At 49.7% G+C, this 21740-nt stretch overlaps 2 protein-coding genes across 2 annotated transcripts in view; both read right to left on the bottom strand.

The window, feature by feature from the left end:
* Window positions 1-21740, bottom strand: part of LOC139582468 (uncharacterized) — a 37941-nt gene that overhangs the window by 7791 nt on the left and 8410 nt on the right. The window contains exons 2-3 of the mRNA XM_071412502.1: window positions 1382-1669; window positions 1061-1237 (exon numbers count right to left, since the gene is read on the bottom strand). Of these exons, the coding sequence (XP_071268603.1) occupies window positions 1061-1237; window positions 1382-1662 (458 nt within the window). The 5' untranslated portion in view covers window positions 1663-1669. The remainder of the gene's footprint in view (window positions 1-1060; window positions 1238-1381; window positions 1670-21740) is intronic.
* Window positions 6740-7912, bottom strand: LOC139583859 (uncharacterized transmembrane protein DDB_G0289901-like). The gene is made up of 4 exons (XM_071415405.1): window positions 7903-7912; window positions 7136-7702; window positions 7018-7071; window positions 6740-6894 (listed from the first exon to the last, which is right to left on the bottom strand). Exons 1-4 carry the CDS (start codon window positions 7910-7912, stop codon window positions 6740-6742), a joined length of 786 nt encoding a protein of 261 aa, XP_071271506.1.

Raw genomic sequence — 21740 nt, 5'->3', positions numbered from 1 at the left:
AACACAATGACATAATATACGTATAACATAATGACATAATACACCATCACAGCTCTGCTGCTCCTCCCTGATGACATAATACACAACATAATGACATAATACACCGTTACAGCTCTGGTGCTCCTCCCTGATGACATAATACACAACATAATGACATAATACACCGTCACAGCTCTGGTGCTCCTCCCTGATGACATAATACACAACATAATGACATAATACACCGTTACAGCTCTGGTGCTCCTCCCTGATGACATAATACACAACATAATGACATAATACACCGTCACAGCTCTGGTGCTCCTCCCTGATGACATAATACACAACATAATGACATAATACACCGTTACAGCTCTGGTGCTCCTCCCTGATGACATAATACACAACATAATGACATAATACACCGTTACAGCTCTGGTGCTCCTCCCTGATGACATAATACACAACATAATGACATAATACACCGTTACAGCTCTGGTGCTCCTCCCTGATGACATAATAACATAATGTCATAATACACCATCACAGCTCTGCTGCTCCTCCCTGATGACATAATACACCACATAATGACATAATACACTCTATAATGACATAATACACCATCACAGTTCTGGTGCTCCTCCCTAATGGCATAATACACAACACAATTACATAATACACAACATACTGACATGATACACAACATAATGACATAACACACCATCAAAGCTCTGGTGCTCCTCCCTGATTACATAATACACGACATAATGACATAATACACAGCATAATGACATAATACACTGTCACAGCTCTGCTGCTCTTCCCTGATGGCATTGCACACTGTATTCTCACTCACCTTATCGTTCAATCATGATTCTGTCCTCGTTTGTTAAATGTGTAGAAATCTAAATGAACCACACTCCAAAGTACTTATTTAGCAGATTATGGTTATTTTGTAGGTTTTACTTGCAATGATATGTGGTTGTTTTAACCTAACTTATTTCAATACACTGCCAGTAAGATAATAGCGTCTGCTGACTAAAATATAATGACATGTAAAATGCAAAGGATAGTCACCAACCTGATGCCCACTATGTTTTCCTCGATGACGTCCTCATAGCGCTGCTCCTCCCCCAGCTCTGCTTCTATGTACTGGACTAGGTTCTCCACCACCGCCTGGTTCCCATGCTGTATAGCCTTCAGGTAGGCCAACTCTTCTCTCTGGGCCTTGAGGCGCCTGGCGGAAGCCTGACTGGTGCTGAAGCGATCGATTGATTAATTGATTGATTGATTGACATGTTGTTATTCTACAAGAGGAAATTATTTTCTCACAAATCACATAGAGACACAACAGGAAACACAACAGTAAACAACAGACGTTGAGATTTAAATAGTAGCACACCTGAAGTGGACAGAGCACTCATCTGGCTCCGGCTTGTAGTGGAACACTGGCTTAGGTGGAAGTATTTTTACCCAGGATCCTCTTGTCTCTGTTTCTGACCCCGCAGGGTAATCTCCTGGCTCCTGGGAGGAGGACGTGTTCTTGTTGGTGCTGAGGGTCGTCATGGAGACATCGAAGCCCGAGCCCCAGTCGCCACTGTCACCACTCTGGCCAAGGCATGGGTTTGTTATCATGGAAACCCATAGCAAGGTTACCAGTAGCCAGCACCACCAACGCCCCATGGCAACCCTGGAGTTAGAGAGGAGGATGAGAGTGGAGTGAGTGGCCAGTAGCCAGCACCACCAACGCCCCATGGCAACCCTGGAGTAAATCTGTAATACCTATATGTTTCAAGTAGACCACCATAGTCCCTGTACCCAAGAACGCCAAAGTAACCTGTCTAAATGACTATCCCCCAATAGCACTCACATCTGCAGCCAAGAAATGCTTTGAAAGGCTGGTCATGTCTCACATCAACACCAATCCATAAGGCTGAGGGGATTCCATGAGGCTGAGGGGATTCCATGAGGCTGAGGGGATTCCATGAGGCTGAGGGGATTCCATAAGGCTGAGGGGATTCCATAAGGCTGAGGGGATTACATAAGGCTGAGGGGATTACATGAGGCTGAGGGGATTACATAAGGCTGAGGGGATTACATGAGGCTGAGGGGATTACATAAGGCTGAGGGGATTACATGAGGCTGAGGGGATTCCATAAGGCTGAGGGGATTCCATAAGGCTGAGGGGATTACATAAGGCTGAGGGGATTCCATGAGGCTGAGGGGATTCCATGAGGCTGAGGGATTCCATGAGGCTGAGGGGATTCCCTGAGGCTGAGGCGATTCTATAAGGCTGAGGGGATTCCATGAGGCTGAGGCGATTCCATGAGGCTGAGGGGATTCCATAAGGCTGAGGGGATTCCATGAGGCTGAGGGGATTCCTTGAGGCTGAGGGGATTCCCTGAGGCTGAGGGGATTCCATGAGGCTGAGGGGATTACATAAGGCTGAGGGGATTCCATGAGGCTGAGGGGATTCCATAAAGCTGAGGGGATTACATAAGGCTGAGGGGATTACATAAGGCTGAGGGGATTCCATGAGGCTGAGGAGATTCCATGAGGCTGAGGGGATTCCCTGAGGCTGAGGGGATTCCATGAGGCTGAGGGGATTACATAAGGCTGAGGGGATTCCATGAGGCTGAGGGGATTCCATGAGGCTGAGGGGATTCCATGAGGCTGAGGGGATTCCATAAGGCTGAGGGGATTCCATAAGGCTGAGGGGATTACATAAGGCTGAGGGGATTACATGAGGCTGAGGGGATTACATAAGGCTGAGGGGATTACATGAGGCTGAGGGGATTACATAAGGCTGAGGGGATTACATGAGGCTGAGGGGATTCCATAAGGCTGAGGGGATTCCATAAGGCTGAGGGGATTACATAAGGCTGAGGGGATTCCATGAGGCTGAGGGGATTCCATGAGGCTGAGGGGATTCCCTGAGGCTGAGGGGATTACATGAGGCTGAGGGGATTCCCTGAGGCTGAGGGGATTCCATGAGGCTGAGGCGATTCCATGAGGCTGAGGGGATTCCATAAGGCTGAGGGGATTCCATGAGGCTGAGGGGATTCCTTGAGGCTGAGGGGATTCCCTGAGGCTGAGGGGATTCCATGAGGCTGAGGGGATTACATAAGGCTGAGGGGATTCCATGAGGCTGAGGGGATTCCATAAAGCTGAGGGGATTACATAAGGCTGAGGGGATTACATAAGGCTGAGGGGATTCCATGAGGCTGAGGAGATTCCATGAGGCTGAGGGGATTCCCTGAGGCTGAGGGGATTCCATGAGGCTGAGGGGATTACATAAGGCTGAGGGGATTCCATGAGGCTGAGGAGATTCCATGAGGCTGAGGGGATTACATAAGGCTGAGGGGATTCCCTGAGGCTGAGGGGATTCCATAAGGCTGAGGGGATTCCATAAAGCTGAGGGGATTCCATAAGGCTGAGGGGATTACATAAGGCTGAGGGGATTCCATAAAGCTGAGGGGATTCCATGAGGCTGAGGGGATTCCATGAGGCTGAGGGGATTCCATGAGGCTGAGGAGATTCCATGAGGCTGAGGGGATTCCCTGAGGCTGAGGGGATTCCATGAGGCTGAGGGGATTCCATAAGGCTGAGGGGATTCCATAAGGCTGAGGGGATTCCATGAGGCTGAGGAGATTCCCTGAGGCTGAGGGGATTCCCTGAGGCTGAGGGGATTCCCTGAGGCTGAGGGGATTCCATAAGGCTGAGGGGATTCCATAAAGCTGAGGGGATTCCATAAGGCTGAGGGGATTACATAAGGCTGAGGGGATTCCATAAGGCTGAGGGGATTCCATGAGGCTGAGGGGATTCCATAAGGCTGAGGGGATTCCATAAGGCTGAGGGGATTCCATGAGGCTGAGGGGATTCCATAAGGCTGAGGGGATTCCATAAGGCTGAGGGGATTCCATAAGGCTGAGGGGATTCCATAAGGCTGAGGAGATTCCATGAGGCTGAGGGGATTCCATGAGGCTGAGGGGATTCCATAAGGCTGAGGGGATTCCATGAGGCTGAGGGGATTCCATGAGGCTGAGGGGATTCCATAAGGCTGAGGGGATTCCATAAGGCTGAGGGAATTCCATAAGGCTGAGGGGATTCCATAAGGCTGAGGAGATTCCATGAGGCTGAGGGGATTCCATAAGGCTGAGGGGATTCCATGAGGCTGAGGGGATTCCATGAGGCTGAGGGGATTCCATAAGGCTGAGGGGATTCCATGAGGCTGAGGGGATTCCATTTCAACAGTAGTGTCTGCACAGAGAGATGTGCCTAACAACAGGATCATCTGAAATGGCACCCTACTCCCTATATAGTGCACTGGCTCTGGTCAAAAGTAGTGCACTGTATAGGGAACACTGTATCATTTTGGACACATTCCTTGGTCACTTCCACCCATCTAACCTTCATATTTTGCCACACAGCATCTGGAGACGTCTCTGTAACGCCATACACAGCAGAGGAATGAGAGAGAGGGGGGGGGGGGGGGAGGAGGAGAGAGAGGTTGTGAGGTCTGGGGTCTGCTCACCAACCAAGAATTCACTAAATGGGACTAACACCAAATTGAGACTCTGCGTGCAGAATTCTGCAAAAATGTCCTCAGAATTTGGCCGATACCCGCTAATTATCAAAATCCAGAAAAGAGCCGTTAAATTCTACAACCACCTAAAAGTAAGCGATCCCCAAACCTTCTATAACACCATAACAAAGCCATCACATACAGAGAAATTAACCTGGAGAAGCTAAGCCAGCTGGTGTCCTGTGGCTCTGTTCACAAACACAAACAGACCCCACAGAGCCCCAGGACAGAAACACAGTTAGACCCAACCAAATCACAAGAAAACAAAAAGATAATTACTTAATTATTTTGGAACTTTTGTAAGTTTAATGTTTACTGTACATTTTTTATTGTTTATTTCACTTTTGTTTATTATCTATTTCACTTGCTTTGGCAATGTTAACATGATTCCCATGTCAATAAAGCCCTTATATGAGAGAGAGAGAGAGAGAGAGAGAGAGAGAGAGAGAGAGAGAGAGAGAGAGAGAGAGAGAGAGAGAGAGAGAGAGAGAGAGAGAGAGAGAGAGAGAGAGAGAGAGAGAGAGAGAGAGAGATAGATAACACATGTTTCCCATGCCAATAAAGCCCCTTGAATTGAATTGAATTGAATTGATTTGAATTGAATTGAGATACAGAGAGAGAGAGAGAGAGCGAGAGAGAGAGCGAGATACAGATAGAGAGAGAGAGAGAGAGAGAGAGAGAGAGAGAGAGAGAGAGAGAGAGAGAGAGAGAGAGAGACAGAGACAGAGACAGAGACAGAGACAGAGACAGAGAGAGAGAGAGAGAGAGAGAGAGAGAGAGAGAGAGAGAGAGAGAGAGAGAGAGAGAGAGAGAGAGAGAGAGAGAGAGAGAGAGAGAGAGAGACAGAGACAGAGACAGAGACAGAGACAGAGACAGAGACAGAGACAGAGACAGGGACAGGGACAGGGACAGGGACAGGGACAGGGACAGAGACAGAGACAGAGACAGAGACAGAGACAGAGACAGAGACAGGGACAGGGACAGGGACAGGGACAGGGACAGGGACAGGGACAGAGACAGAGAAACTGCAGACATTTTCCGCTTCCATAGCACATCTGGTTTTGGTGGTAACACGCTCAGTTTAATTTCGCAGTACGGGAAACAAGTTGATTCTTTCATTTCCTGAATAGAATAGCTGAAGTTAAACCTTGCATATAACCTACAGTATGAGAAATGTCTTTGTATATGTCCTATTGGCTGCGAGGTCTTTATGTCCTATTGGCTGTGATGTCTTTATGTCCTATTGGCTGTGATGTCTTTATGTCCTATTGGCTGCGAGGTCTTTATGACCTATTGGCTGTGATGTCTTTATGTCCTATTGGCTGCGAGGTCTTTATGTCCTATTGGCTGCGAGGTCTTTATGTCCTATTGGCTGCGAGGTTTTTATGTCCTATTGGCTGTGAAGTCTTTATGTTCTATTGGCTGCGAGGTCTTTATGTCCTATTGGCTGCGAGGTCTTTATGTCCTATTGGCTGCGAGGTCTTTATGTCCTATTGGCTGCGAGGTTTTTATGTCCTATTGGCTGTGAAGTCTTTATGTCCTATTGGCTGCGAGGTCTTTATGTCCTATTGGCTGCGAGGTCTTTATGTCCTATTGGCTGCGAGGTTTTTATGTCCTATTGGCTGTGAAGTCTTTGTGTCCTATTGGCTGCGAGGTCTTTATGTCCTATTGGCTGCGAGGTCTTTATGACCTATTGGCTGTGATGTCTTTATGTCCTATTGGCTGCGAGGTCTTTATGTCCTATTGGCTGTGATGTCTTTATGTCCTATTGGCTGTGATGTCTTTATGTCCTATTGGCTGCGAGGTCTTTATGACCTATTGGCTGTGATGTCTTTATGTCCTATTGGCAGCGAGGTCTTTATGTCCTATTGGCTGCGAGGTCTTTATGTCCTATTGGCTGCGAGGTTTTTATGTCCTATTGGCTGTGAAGTCTTTATGTCCTATTGGCTGCGAGGTCTTTATGTCCTATTGGCTGCGAGGTCTTTATGTCCTATTGGCTGCGAGGTCTTTATGTCCTATTGGCTGCGAGGTCTTTATGTCCTATTGGCTGCGAGGTCTTTATGTCCTATTGGCTGCGAGGTCTTTATGTCCTATTGGCTGCGAGGTCGTTATGTCCTATTGGCTGCGAGGTTTTTATGTCATATTGGCTGCGGAAGCAGGCGTGACAGTAACCCCCTAGGGGCGCCACTCGGCGTCCCACCTGAGTGAGCCTGACGTGCTGGCTGAGGCTCGGGCGCTGGACAAGCCGCCTGAGGCGTAGAAGCCCGACGAGCCGGCTGAGGCGTGGAAGGCCGACGAGCCGGCTGAGGCGTAGGAGCCTGACGAGCCGGCTGAGGCGTGGGAGCCTGACGAGCCGGCTGAGGCGTGGGAGCCTGACGAGTCGGCTGAGGCGTGGGAGCCTGACGAGTCGGCTGAGGCGTGGGAGCCTGACGAGCCTGCTGAGGCGTGGGAGCCTGACGAGTCGGCTGAGGCGTGGGAGCCTGACGAGTCGGCTGAGGCGTGGGAGCCTGACGGGCCAGTTGAGGCATGACATGGGGTGGGAGCCTGCCGTTCCAACCGATGCAAGGAAACCTCTCGAGCCAGCTACAGTGTGGAAGCCTGATGAGCCAGCTACGGTGTAAGAGCCCGATGAGCCAGCTACGGTGTAAGAGCCCGATGAGCCAGCTACGGCGTGGAAGCCTGATGAGCCAGCTACGGTGTGGAAGCCTGATGAGCCAGCTACGATGTGGAAGCCTGATGAGTCAGCTACGGTGTGGAAGCCTGATGAGCCAGCTACGGTGTGGAAGCCTGATGAGCCAGCTACGATGTGGAAGCCTGATGAGCCAGCTACGATGTAAGAGCCTGATGAGCCAGCTACGATGTGGAAGCCTGATGAGCCAGCTACGATGTAAGAGCCTGATGAGCCAGCTACGGTGTGGAAGCCTGATGAGCCAGCTACGATGTGGAAGCCTGATGAGCCAGCTACGATGTAAGAGCCTGATGAGCCAGCTACGGTGTGGAAGCCTGATGAGCCAGCTACGGCGTGGAAGCCTGATGAGCCAGCTACGATGTGGAAGCCTGATGAGCCAGCTGAGGCACCCCCGGTTCCATCGACGGTGGCACCAGGACCCGACGTCACCAACGGAAAATACACTCTAGCTGGAGCAGGTGTGACAGAAAAGGTGATCTTGTACAATGTTGCATGGGGCAGAAATGGCCGACAACACTGTGCCACGTTTTGTCCAGTAGCCTACTGCTTTACAACACCCTTGTTTCTGATGATTTGTCCTACCTATCAACGTATGTACTTTATAAGGATAATGAAACTGTACAACTGACACGTTTCTCAACATGCTCACAACCTGGCATTGGATACCATTTTATTTTTAAATGTGCATGTCAAGTTATAGTCAGATATTGTATGAAAAATGATATTTACCATCTACTATTTTTTTTCTTTCTCAGCACTAAAATAATAACTGTTTGGAAATAATAACAGTTTTTTTGCTATTGGAATACACAGTAGTTAAAATGACTAACTGGTGAGCCATTATCTAATGCACTGGGGACTAAACTAAATGTGCTCATGGTATTTCATGGAAAACTCAAGAGTGTAAGATATATGTGAAACCCATATTAATTTATAATTAAAGGTTCTGAATGTAAGATAGGGGGCATTACAAATGTTATTGAGATTTCTTTACTTAGAGTTTTTAAAATATACCATTGAAACACACAAATATACACACATACACACACACACACACACACACACACACACACACACACACACACACACACACACACACACACACACACACACACACACACACACACACACACACACACACACACACACACACACACACACACACACACACACACACCCTCTCTCTAAACCCTCTCTCTACAGTCTCTCCCCGTGTCTGTTGTTTGTGATTAGTTTGAATGGTGGTGACCTCACATACCTTACTGAAGCTGTGGGAACAGTAGTTCAACAGAAACCTTTCAAGCGGCCCAGATTGCCAGCAGACACACACATAACACACGCTCGCGCACACTCACGCAATAAACACACGCAGACACACGCTAGTTGCCAGACGCCAGGAGTCTGTCCGTACAGCGCCAGGCTATTACGTCAGTTCGTTACTACACTCTATGTAAAAAAGGGTTCCAAAAAGGTTATTGGGCTTTCCCCAATAGGATAACTCTTTTCGTTCCAGGTAGAATCCCTTTTTGGTTCTAGGAGGAACCCTTTTTGGTTCCATGTAGAACCCTCTGTGGAAAGTGTTCTACACAGAACCCAAAAGGGTTCTAACCTGGAATCAAAAAGGGTTCTTCAAAGGGTGCTCCTATGGGGACAGCCGAATAACCCTTTAAGTTTCTAAATAGCACCTTTTATTCAGACACACACACCACCTTTGTGTGTGTGTGTGTGTGTGTGTGTGTGTGTGTGTGTGTGTGTGTGTGTGTGTGTGTGTGTGTGTGTGTGTGTGTGTGTGTGTGTGTGTGTGTGTGTGTGTGTGTGTGTGTGTGTGTGTGTGTGTGTGTGTGTGTGTGTGTGTGTGCGCGCGCGTCCATGATTGTGTGATTGACGTATGCGGAGTGAGGAATATGTCTGATGTTATCTCTAGCCCATTGGACTGATACAGTTATATTGAGGGTGCTTGTTTATGCATGTAATGATGAGAATGTATTTCACAGATTGTTCGTGCTTAACCAATTAAAATCTCTAGGGAAAATAAATTGGTTCAGTTTACCTTTCGGAAAATGATCTAATTTCAATAGTTTTATGTTTTTCAAAAAAAATTTAATTGCTACATTTGGGAAATTGCTTTTTAAATGTATTTATATGGCCCTTTTCATTTACATAGCAAGACATGTTGGGGTATTGAGAACAGATAAGTAATATTGTGTTTAACAGGGCTTGAACTTAGACTGTGTACGGGTCTCCTATCCCACCAGCCAGGTCGCACCAGTTCCAATGCCAAATCCAATGTCGGTCCAAATCCCCAGCACAGGAATCACCTTGAAAACTGGCCACCAGACTCAACGATGAACACTATTATTATTACCATAAAGTAGTGACTCAAGTCATTTTCACCATTTCGTTTGAGATCTTGTTAATCCCACAACAACACAAAACAAGAGTTCACTTGGAATACAGTACTGTTGAGAGCAAAACTAATTCAAACCATTATTCTGACCTTTTATTTTAACAGCATGTGACTACTCTCCAAAAACCAAACATCAGTCCTCAGATTCGAACAACTGAATGCCAAATGACAGCATCCGACCCATTTAGGACTAGAGTCATATTAAATGTGATTTTATTGTGTCTGTCTGTCTTCGATTGCAGTTTACAAGAGCAAAGGGTAATGCTCATAGCTCAAGTCTCTGTGTTACTGTAAGATAGCAGGGAGATCATTAAAGATAGACTGCAATATTTGACGTTTTTCCATAAAATGTCGGATTTTGAACGGAGACCGTGAGATCCTGTTGAAGCCGAGGACCACTGCTTGTCTGTTTCTTAAATGTTGAGTGTTAACTCTACACAGTGAAGCACAGTCTCTCTGAGTTGAGGCACGCCAACTAGCCTCCCAGAGGACCATACCAACTAGCCTCCCAGAGGACCATACCAACTGGCCTCCCAGAGGACCATACCAACTAGCCTCCCAGAGGACCATACCAACTAGCCTCCCAGAGGACCATACCAACTAGCCTCCCAGAGGACCATACTAACTAGCCTCCCAGAGGACCATACCAACTAGCCTCCCAGAGGACCATACCAACTAGCCTCCCAGAGGACCATACCAACTAGCCTCCCAGAGGACCATACCAACTAGCCTCCCAGAGGACCATACCAACTAGTCTCCCAGAGGACCATACCAACTAGCCTCCCAGAGGACCATACCAACTAGTCTCCCAGAGGACCATACCAACTAGCCTCCCAGAGGACCATACCAACTAGCCTCCCAGAGGACCATACCAACTGGCCTCCCAGAGGACCATACCAACTAGCCTCCCAGAGGACCATACTAACTAGCCTCCCAGAGGACCATACTAACTAGCCTCCCAGAGGACCATGCCAGCTAGCCTCCCAGAGGACCATACCAACTAGCCTCCCAGAGGACCATACCAACTAGCCTCCCAGAGGACCATACCAACTAGCCTCCCAGAGGACCATACCATCTGGCCTCCCAGAGGACCATACCAACTAGCCTCCCAGAGGACCATACCAACTAGCCTCCCAGAGGACCATACCAACTGGCCTCCCAGAGGACCCTACCAACTAGCCTCCTAGAGGACCATACCAACTAGTCTCCCAGAGGACCCTACCAACTAGCCTCCCAGAGGACCATACCAACTAGCCTCCCAGAGGACCACACCAACTAGCCTCCCAGAGGACCATACCAACTAGCCTCCCAGAGGACCATATCAACTAGCCTCCCAGAGGACCATACCAACTGGCCTCCCAGAGGACCATACCAACTAGCCTCCCAGAGGACCATACCAACTAGCCTCCCAGAGGACCATACCAACTGGCCTCCCAGAGGACCATACCAACTAGCATCCCAGAGGACCATACCAACTGGCCTCCCAGAGGACCATACCAACTAGCCTCCCAGAGGACCATACCAACTAGTCTCCCAGATGACCATACCAACTGGCCTCCCAGAGGACCATACCAACTAGCCTCCCAGAGGACCATGCCAACTAGCCTCCCAGAGGACCATACCAACTAGCCTCCCAGAGGACCATACCAACTAGCCTCCCAGAGGACCCTACCAACTAGCCTCCTAGAGGACCATACCAACTAGCCTCCCAGAGGACCCTACCAACTAGCCTCCCAGAGGACCCTACCATCTAGCCTCCCAGAGGACCATACCAACTAGCCTCCCAGAGGACCATACCAACTAGCCTCCCAGAGGACCATACCAACTAGCCTCCCAGAGGACCATACCAACTAGCCTCCCAGAGGACCATGCCAGCTAGCCTCTTAGAGGACCATACCAACTAGCCTCCCAGAGGACCATACCAACTAGTCTCCCAGATGACCATACCAACTGGCCTCCCAGAGGACCATACCAAATAGCCTCCCAGAGGACCATGCCAACTAGCCTCCCAGAAGACCATACCAACTAGCCTCCCAGAGGACCATACCAACTAGCCTCCCAGAGGACCCTACCAACTAGCCTCCTAGAGGACCATACCAACTAGCCTCCCAGAAGACCATACCAACTAGTCTCCCAGAGGACCATACCAACTAGCCTCCCAGAGGACCATATCAACTAGCCTCCCAGAGGACCATACCAACTAGCCTCCCAGAGGACCATACCAACTAGCCTCCCAGAGGACCATGCCAATCTAGCCTCCCAGAGGACCATACCAACTTGCCTCCCAGAGGACCATACCAACTAGTCTCCCAGAAGACCATACCAACTAGTCTCCCAGAGGACCATACCAACTAGCCTCCCAGAGGACCCTACCAACTAGCCTCCTAGATGACCATACCAACTAGCCTCCCAGAAGACCATACCAACTAGTCTCCCAGAGGACCATACCAACTAGCCTCCCAGAGGACCATATCAACTAGCCTCCCAGAGGACCATACCAACTAGCCTCCCAGAGGACCATACCAACTAGCCTCCCAGAGGACCATGCCAATCTAGCCTCCCAGAGGACCATACCAACTTGCCTCCCAGAGGACCATACCAACTAGTCTCCCAGAAGACCATACCAACTAGTCTCCCAGAGGACCATACCAACTAGCCTCCCAGAGGACCATACCAACTAGTCTCCCAGAGGACCATACCAACTAGCCTCCCAGAGGACCATACCAACTAGCCTCCCAGAGGACCATACCAACTAGCCTCCCAGAGGACCATACCAACTAGCCTCCCAGAGGACCATACCAACTAGCCTCCCAGAGGACCATACCAGCTAGCCTCCCAGAGGACCATACCAACTAGCCTCCCAGAGGACCATACCAACTAGCCTCCCAGAGGACCATACCAACTAGCCTCCCAGAGGACCATACCAACTAGCCTCCCAGAGGACCATACCAACTAGCCTCCCAGAGGACCATACCAACTAGTCTCCCAGAGGACCATACCAACTAGCCTCGCAGAAGACCATACCAACTAGTCTCCCAGAGGACCATACCAACTAGCCTCCCAGAGGACCATACCAACTAGCCTCCCAGAGGACCATACCAACTAGTCTCCCAGAAGACCATACCAACTAGTCTCCCAGAGGACCATACCAACTAGCCTCCCAGAGGACCATACCAACTAGCCTCCCAGAGGACCATACCAACTAGTCTCCCAGAAGACCATACCAACTAGCCTCCCAGAGGACCATACCAACTAGCCTCCCAGAGGACCATACCAGCCCCAAGGACCACTTGTACTTATGTCTTCTCTTCTCAAGTTGCGAGATGACAACTTTGTTGTTTTCCATATCCTGGTTTGGCCCTTTATTGACATCAGTGTGTTAAGACAGAGCCAAAGACCACTCAACTCAGCGCTCACCATTGCGTCACTTCACCATATTCCCTTGTCCACTCGTTTTGACCACGGTCCAATGGACTCTGGTCAAACATAGTGCACTAGAAGTGTAATATAGTGCCATTTAGGATACAAACTCAGGCTGGTTAAGACAGACTATAAGACTCAGTCTGGTTAAGACAGGCTGTAAGACTCAGTCTGGTTAAGACAGGCTGTAAGACTCCATCTGGTTAAGACAGGCTGTAAGACTCCGTCTGGTTAAGACAGGCATTAAGACTCAGTCTGGTTAAGACGGGCTGTAAGACTCAGTCTGGTTAAGACGGGCTATACGACTCAGTGTAGTTAAGACAGGCTGTAAGACTCCATCTGGTTAAGACAGGCTGTAAGACTCAGTCTGGTTAAGACAGGCTATAAGACTCAGTCTGGTTAAGACAGGCTATAAGGCTCAGTCTGGTTAAGACAGGCTATAAGACTCAGTCTGGTTAAGACAGGCTGTAAGACTCCGTCTGGTTAAGACAGGCTATAAGACTCAGTCTGGTTAAGACAGGCTTTAAGACTCCGTCTGGTTAAGACAGGCTATAAGACTCAGTCTGGTTAAGACGGGCTATAAGACTCAGTCTGGTTAAGACAGGCTATAAGACTCAGTCTGGTTAAGACAGGCTATAAGACTCAGTCTGGTTAAGACAGGCTGTAAGACTCCATCTGGTTAAGACAGGCTGTAAGACTCCGTCTGGTTAAGACAGGCTATAAGACTCAGTCTGGTTAAGACAGGCTGTAAGACTCTGTCTGGTTAAGACAGGCTATAAGACTCAGTCTGGTTAAGACAGGCATTAAGACTCAGTCTGGTTAAGACGGGCTGTAAGACTCAGTCTGGTTAAGACAGGCTATACGACTCAGTCTGGTTAAGACGGGCTATACGACTCAGTCTGGTTAAGACAGGCTATAAGACTCAGTCTGGTTAAGACAGGCTGTAAGACTCAGTCTGTTTAAGACAGGCTATAAGACTCAGTCTGGTTAAGACAGGCTATAAGACCGTCTGGTTAAGACAGGCTATAAGACCGTCTGGTTAAGACAGGCAATAAGACTCAGTCTGGTTAAGACAGGCTATAAGACTCAGTCTGGTTAAGACAGGCTTTAAGACTCCGTCTGGTTAAGACAGGCTATAAGACTCAGTCTGGTTAAGACGGGCTATAAGACTCAGTCTGGTTAAGACAGGCTATAAGACTCAGTCTGGTTAAGACAGGCTATAAGACTCAGTCTGGTTAAGACAGGCTGTAAGACTCCATCTGGTTAAGACAGGCTGTAAGACTCCGTCTGGTTAAGACAGGCTATAAGACTCAGTCTGGTTAAGACAGGCTGTAAGACTCTGTCTGGTTAAGACAGGCTATAAGACTCCGTCTGGTTAAGACAGGCATTAAGACTCAGTCTGGTTAAGACAGGCTATAAGACCATCTGGTTAAGACAGGCTATAAGACCGTCTGGTTAAGACAGGCAATAAGACTCAGTCTGGTTAAGACAGGCAATAAGACTCAGTCTGGTTAAGACAGGCTATACGACTCAGTCTGGTTAAGACGGGCTATAAGACTCAGTCTGGTTAAGACAGGCTATAAGACTCTGTCTGGTTAAGACAGGCTATAAGGAGAAACAGCCTTCATCAGTGGAAAATGTCTGCCACATTCCCCATACTTAGGCCATCTTTAAATTATTATTAAATAGGATGTCTGTTTTGACAGATCATTGTTAGTCTGTCTGTCTCTCCATAAACATTTGGGCTGGGCTTTGTCAGTTTGTTGGATGGCGAGTGGCAACATATTTGGGCTTTGAAGAATGGTTCTGTCCTTGTGTGATGTATTTTATAGGATGGCTTGAAATAGGACATTGACCACCGGCAATTATATTGCCAGTGCATCGTCCACTCCATTTTCCCCAATGGTTTACACACTAAAACTAGCCCATGAGGCACAATGACCCAAATCTGTAACTCATTTAGCAGAACCATACATGAAATCTGTAACTCCTTTAGCAGAACCATACATGAAATCTGTAACTCATTTAGCAGAACCTGTCACGTTCCTGACCTGTTTTTCCTTTTTCTTGTATTTATTTGGTTGGTCAGGGCGTGAGTTGGGGTGGGTTGTCCATGTGTTATTTTTCTATGTCGGGTTGTTTGTGTTCGGCCGGGTATGATTCTCAATCAGAGGCAGCTGTAAATCGTTGTCCCTGATTGAGAATCATACTTAGGCAGCCGGGGTTCACGTGTGTGTTTGTGGGTGGTTGTATCTCGTGTCTGTATTCGTGCCACACGGGACTGTTTGTCGGTTCGTTTCTCTTTTGTCATTTTGTTTCGTTAGTGTTCCGTTTATTTTGTTAATAAATAATCATGGACACAAACCACTCCGCATATTGGTCTGATCCTTCTCGCCTCTCCTCCTCGTCCGAGGAAGAGGATTACGACGACCGTTACAGAACCATACATGAAATCTGTAACTCATTTAGCAGAACCATACATGAAATCTGCAATACTACTGACACGTTTTGCTTTACACTCAGATTGTAATTCTATAACAAACATTTGGCAAAACACAACACACAATTCTCTACCTTTGGCACAACCTTCACAACTAAAATATATTGTGTGCAAATGCAAAGCAACACTGTTCAACAAGCTAAGTTCAATTACCCATTGACCACTTTCACTCTTCACATGTTCAAACACTAATTGCGTAAATGTTTGCAATCAGACCTTTGGTATGGATAAGAAGACAACAGGTGAGTACTCCTGTGTTTGGAGAACAATGGAAACAAAACATGGCAGAGAGAGGTGGAGGTGGAGGTGGAGGTGGAGGTAGAGGTAGAGCTAGAGGTGGAGGTAGAGGTAGAGGTAGAGGTGGAGGTAGAGGTAGAGGTAGAGCTAGAGGTGGAGCTAGAGGTAGAGGTAGAGGTAGAGGTAGAGGTAGAGGTGGAGGTAGAGCTAGAGGTAGAGGTGGAGGTGGAGGTAGAGCTAAAGGTAGAGGTGGAGCTAGAGGTGGAGGTAGAGGTGGAGGTAGAGGTAGAGCTAGAGGTAGAGGTAGAGGTGGAGGTAGAGGTAGTGGTGGAGGTAGAGGTGGAGCTAGAGGTAGAGCTAGAGGTAGAGCTAAAGGTAGAGGTGGAGCTAGAGGTAGAGGTGGAGCTAGAGGTGGAGGTAGAGGTGGAGCTAGAGGTGGAGCTAGAGGTGGAGGTGGAGGTAGAGGTAGAGGTAGAGGTGGAGCTAGAGGTAGAGGTGGAGCTAGAGGTGGAGGTGGAGGTAGAGGTGGAGCTAGAGGTGGAGCTAGAGGTGGAGCTAGAGGTGGAGGTGGAGGTAGAGGTAGAGGTAGAGGTAGAGGTAGAGGTAGAGGTGGAGGTAGAGGTGGAGGTAGAGGTAGAGGTGGAGCTAAAGGTAGAGGTAGAGGTAGAGGTGGAGGTAGAGGTAGAGGTGGAGCTAAAGGTAGAGGTGGAGCTAGAGGTAGAGGTAGAGGTAGAGCTAGAGGTGGAGGTAGAGGTAGAGGTAGAGGTAGAGCTAGAGGTGGAGGTAGAGGTAGAGGTGGAGCTAGAGGTAGAGGTGGAGGTGGAGGTAGAGGTAGAGGTGGAGGTAGAGGTAGAGCTAGAGGTGGAGGTGGAGCTAGAGGTGGAGTTGCAGGTAGAGGTAGAGGTAGAGGTAAAGCTAGAGGTGGAGGTAGAGGTAGAGGTGGAGCTAGAGGTAGAGGTAGATGTGGAGCTAGAGGTAGAGGTAGAGGTGGAGCTAGAGGTGGAGGTGGAGGTAGCGGTAGAGGTAGAGGTAGAGGTAGAGGTGGAGCTAGAGGTGGAGCTAGAGGTGGAGCTAGAGGTAGAGGTAGAGGTGGAGGTGGAGGTAGAGGTGGAGCTAGAGGTGGAGCTAGAGGTGGAGCTAGAGGTGGAGCTAGAGGTAGAGGTAGAGGTGGAGGTGGAGGTAGAGGTGGAGCTAGAGGTGGAGCTAGAGGTGGAGCTAGAGGTGGAGCTAGAGGTAGAGGTGGAGGTGGAGGTGGAGGTGGAGGTATAGGTAGATGTGGAGATAGAGGTAGAGGTGGAGGTGGAGGTGGAGGTGGAGGTATAGGTAGATGTGGAGATAGAGGTAGAGATGGAGGTGGAGGTAGAGGTAGAGGTAGAGCTAGAGCTAGAGCTAGAGGTAGAGGTGGAGGTGGAGCTAGAGGTAGAGGTGGAGGTGGAGGTAGAGATAGAGGTAGAGGTAGTGGTAGATGTGGAGCTAGAGGTAGAGCTAAAGGTAGAGGTGGAGGTGGAGGTAGAGGTGGAGCTAGAGGTGGAGAGGTAGAGGTAGAGGTGGAGGTGGAGGTAGAGGTGGAGCTAGAGGTGGAGCTAGAGGTGGAGCTAGAGGTGGAGCTAGAGGTAGAGGTGGAGGTGGAGGTGGAGGTATAGGTAGATGTGGAGATAGAGGTAGAGATGGAGGTGGAGGTAGAGGTAGAGGTGGAGCTAGAGGTGGAGCTAGAGGTAGAGGTGGAGGTGGAGGTGGAGGTATAGGTAGATGTGGAGATAGAGGTAGAGGTGGAGGTGGAGGTGGAGGTATATAGGTAGATGTGGAGATAGAGGTAGAGATGGAGGTGGAGGTAGAGGTAGAGGTAGAGCTAGAGCTAGAGGTAGAGGTGGAGGTGGAGCTAGAGCTAGAGGTAGAGGTGGAGGTAGAGGTAGAGGTAGAGGTAGTGGTAGATGTGGAGCTAGAGGTAGAGCTAGAGGTAGAGGTAGAGGTAGAGGTAGAGGTAGTGGTAGATGTGGAGCTAGAGGTAGAGCTAAAGGTAGAGGTAGAGGTAGAGGTGGAGGTAGAGGTAGTGGTAGAGGTGGAGGTAGAGCTAAAGGTAGAGGTAGAGGTGGAGGTGGAGGTGGAGGTAGAGGTAGAGGGAGAGGTAGAGCTAGAGCTAGAGGTAGAGGTAGAGGTGGAGGTAGAGCTAGAGGTGGAGGTAGAGGTAGAGGTGGAGCTAGAGGTAGAGGTAGAGGTGGAGGTAGAGGTAGTGGTAGAGGTGGAGGTAGAGCTAAAGGTAGAGGTAGAGGTAGAGGTAGAGCTAGAGGTAGAGGTAGAGGTGGAGGTGGAGGTGGAGCTAGAGGTAGAGGTAGAGGTGGAGGTAGAGGTAGTGGTAGAGGTGGAGGTAGAGCTAAAGGTAGAGGTAGAGGTAGAGGTAGAGCTAGAGGTAGAGGTGGAGGTGGAGGTGGAGGTGGAGGTGGAGCTAGAGGTAGAGCTAGAGGTGGAGGTGGAGCTAGAGGTGGAGGTGGAGGTAGAGGTAGAGGTAGAGGTAGAGCTAGAGGTGGAGGTAGAGGTAGAGGTGGAGCTAGAGGTAGAGGTAGATGTGGAGCTAGAGGTAGAGGTAGAGGTGGAGCTAGAGGTGGAGGTGGAGGTAGAGGTAGAGGTAGAGGTGGAGGTGGAGGTAGAGGTGGAGCTAGAGGTGGAGTTAGAGGTAGAGGTAGAGGTAGAGGTGGAGGTGGAGGTAGAGGTGGAGCTAGAGGTGGAGCTAGAGGTGGAGGTGGAGGTGGAGGTGGAGGTGGAGGTGGAGGTATAGGTAGATGTGGAGATAGAGGTAGAGGTGGAGGTGGAGGTGGAGGTGGAGGTATAGGTAGATGTGGAGATAGAGGTAGAGATGGAGGTGGAGGTAGAGGTAGAGGTAGAGCTAGAGCTAGAGCTAGAGGTAGAGGTGGAGGTGGAGCTAGAGCTAGAGGTAGAGGTGGAGGTAGAGGTAGAGGTAGAGGTAGTGGTAGATGTGGAGCTAGAGGTAGAGGTAGAGGTAGAGGTAGAGGTAGTGGTAGATGTGGAGCTAGAGGTAGAGCTAAAGGTAGAGGTAGAGGTAGAGGTGGAGGTAGAGGTAGAGGTAGAGGTAGAGGTAGAGGTAGAGGTAGAGGTAGAGGTGGAGGTAGAGGTAGTGGTAGAGGTGGAGGTAGAGCTAAAGGTAGAGGTAGAGGTAGAGCTAGAGGTAGAGGTAGAGGTGGAGGTGGAGGTGGAGCTAGAGCTAGAGCTAGAGGTAGAGGTAGAGGTAGAGGTGGAGGTAGAGGTAGTGGTGGAGGTGGAGGTGGAGCTAGAGCTAGAGGTAGAGGTAGAGGTGGAGGTAGAGGTAGTGGTAGAGGTGGAGGTAGAGCTAAAGGTAGAGGTAGAGGTAGAGCTAGAGGTAGAGGTGGAGGTGGAGGTGGAGCTAGAGCTAGAGCTAGAGGTAGAGGTGGACCACGAACAAGGAGAGTACTCTGATGAAATTCGGGCGACTACGGTGGAACATGTGATCAACTATGGTTTGACCTTGAGAGAGGCTGGGAAGAGAGTGCTGCCCAATCTGAGCCGCTTCAACGTAGCATCCATCAGCTGGACGTTCCAAAATGAGAACAGGTATGAGAATAGGTAATTACTGCAGACATTGGACCTCTCTACTACAGTTGAAGTCGAAAGTTTACATACACTTTAGCCAAATACATTTAAACTCAGTTTTTCACAATTCCTGACATTTAATCTGAATAAAAATTCCCTGTTTTAGGTCAGTTAGGATCACCACTTTAAGAATGGGAAATGTCAGAATAATAGTAGAGAGAATGATTTATTTCAGCTTTTATTTCTTTCATCACATTCCCAGTGGGTCAGAAGTTTACATACATTCAATTAGTATTTGGTAGCATTGCCTTTAAATTGTTGAACTTGGGTCAAACATTTCAGGTAGCCTTCCACAAGCTTCCCACAATAAGTTGGGTGAATTCTAGCACCCCATTCCTCCTGACAGAGCTGGTGTAACTGAGTCAGGTTTGTAGGCCTCCTTGCTCGCACACGCTTTTTGTGTTCTGCCCACACATTTTCTATAGGATTGAGGTCAGGGCCTTGTGATGGCCACTCCAATACCTTGACATTGTTGTCCTTAAGCCATTTTGCCACAACTTTGGAAGTATGCTTGGGGTCATAGTCCATTTGGAAGACCCATCTTGACTGATGTCTTGAGATGTTTTATATAGATATCCACAGCGAATCATGGAGTTGGATGCAAGTCCTATCCCGCAGGAACTTATATTCATAGATGAGGATGGATTATATTTAGCAAAGACGAGGAGGAGAGGAAGGAACATCATTGGTCAATGCGCCATCATTGAGGTACCTGGCCAGCGTGTGGTTAATGTCACCATATGCGCAGCTATGAGCTACAAAAGGGTCCTCCACCGCCATGCTACACTTGGACCATACAACACAGCCCATCTCCTTCATTTCCTCAACACCTTACATGACAGTCTTTTTCAGCCAGAGCAGAGAGGGTGATCCTGAGCAGAGAGGGTGATCCAGAGCAGAGAGGGTGATCCTGAGCAGAGAGGGTGATCCTGAGCAGAGAGTGCCAGGTGATCCTGAGCAGAGATGGCCGGGTGATCCTGAGCAGAGAGGGCCGGGTGATCCTGAGCAGAGAGGGCCGGGTGATCCAGAGCAGAGAGGGCCAGGTGATCCTGAGCAGAGAGGACCAGGTGATCCTGAGCAGAGAGGGCCAGGTGATCGTGAGCAGAGAGGGCCAGGTGATCCTGAGCAGAGAGGGCCAGGTGATCCTGAGCAGAGAGGGCCAGGTGATCCAGAGCAGAGAGGACCAGGTGATCCAGAGCAGAGAGGGCCAGGTGATCCTGAGCAGAGAGGGCCAGGTGATCCAGAGCAGAGAGGGCCGGGTGATCCTGAGCAGAGAGGGCCAGGTGATCCAGAGCAGAGAGGGCCAGGTGATCCTGAGCAGAGAGGACCAGGTGATCCAGAGCAGAGAGGACCAGGTGATCCAGAGCAGAGAGGGCCAGGTGATCCTGAGCAGAGAGGGCCAGGTGATCCAGAGCAGAGAGGGTCAGGTGATCCTGAGCAGAGAGGGCCAAGTGATCCAGAGCAGAGAGGGCCAGGTGATCCTGAGCAGAGAGGACCAGGTGATCCAGAGCAGAGAGGACCAGGTGATCCAGAGCAGAGAGGGCCAGGGGATCCTGAGCAGAGAGGGCCAGGTGATCCAGAGCAGAGAGGGCCAGGTGATCCTGAGCAGAGAGGGCCAGGTGAAACTGAGCAGAGAGGGCCAGGTGATCCAGAGCAGAGAGGTTCAGGTGATCCTGAGCAGAGAGGTCCAGGTGATCCAGAGCAGAGAGGACCAGGTGATCCAGAGCAGAGAGGGCCAGGTGATCCTGAGCAGAGAGGGCCAGGTGATCCAGAGCAGAGAGGGTCAGGTGATCCTGAGCAGAGAGGGCCAAGTGATCCAGAGCAGAGAGGGCCAGGTGATCCTGAGCAGAGAGGACCAGGTGATCCAGAGCAGAGAGGACCAGGTGATCCAGAGCAGAGAGGGCCAGGTGATCCTGAGCAGAGAGGGCCAGGTGATCCTGAGCAGAGAGGGCCAGGTGATCCAGAGCAGAGAGGACCAGGTGATCCAGAGCAGAGAGGACCAGGTGATCCAGAGCAGAGAGGGCCAGGTGATCCTGAGCAGAGAGGGCCAGGTGATCCAGAGCAGAGAGGGTCAGGTGATCCTGAGCAGAGAGGGCCAAGTGATCCAGAGCAGAGAGGGCCAGGTGTATCCTGAGCAGAGAGGACCAGGTGATCCTGAGCAGAGAGGGCCAGGTGATCCAGAGCAGAGAGGGCCAGGTGATCCTGAGCAGAGAGGGCCAGGTGATCCAGAGCAGAGAGGGCCAGGTGATCCTGAGCAGAGAGGGCCAGGTGGTCCTGAGCAGAGAGGGCCAGGTGATCC

The sequence above is a fragment of the Salvelinus alpinus genome, chromosome 8 (assembly GCF_045679555.1).
Source record: "Salvelinus alpinus chromosome 8, SLU_Salpinus.1, whole genome shotgun sequence".
NCBI classification, from domain to species: domain Eukaryota; kingdom Metazoa; phylum Chordata; class Actinopteri; order Salmoniformes; family Salmonidae; genus Salvelinus; species Salvelinus alpinus.
The sequence above is the reverse complement of the archived record's forward strand: the minus strand, read 5'-3'. Positions and strand labels throughout refer to the sequence as shown.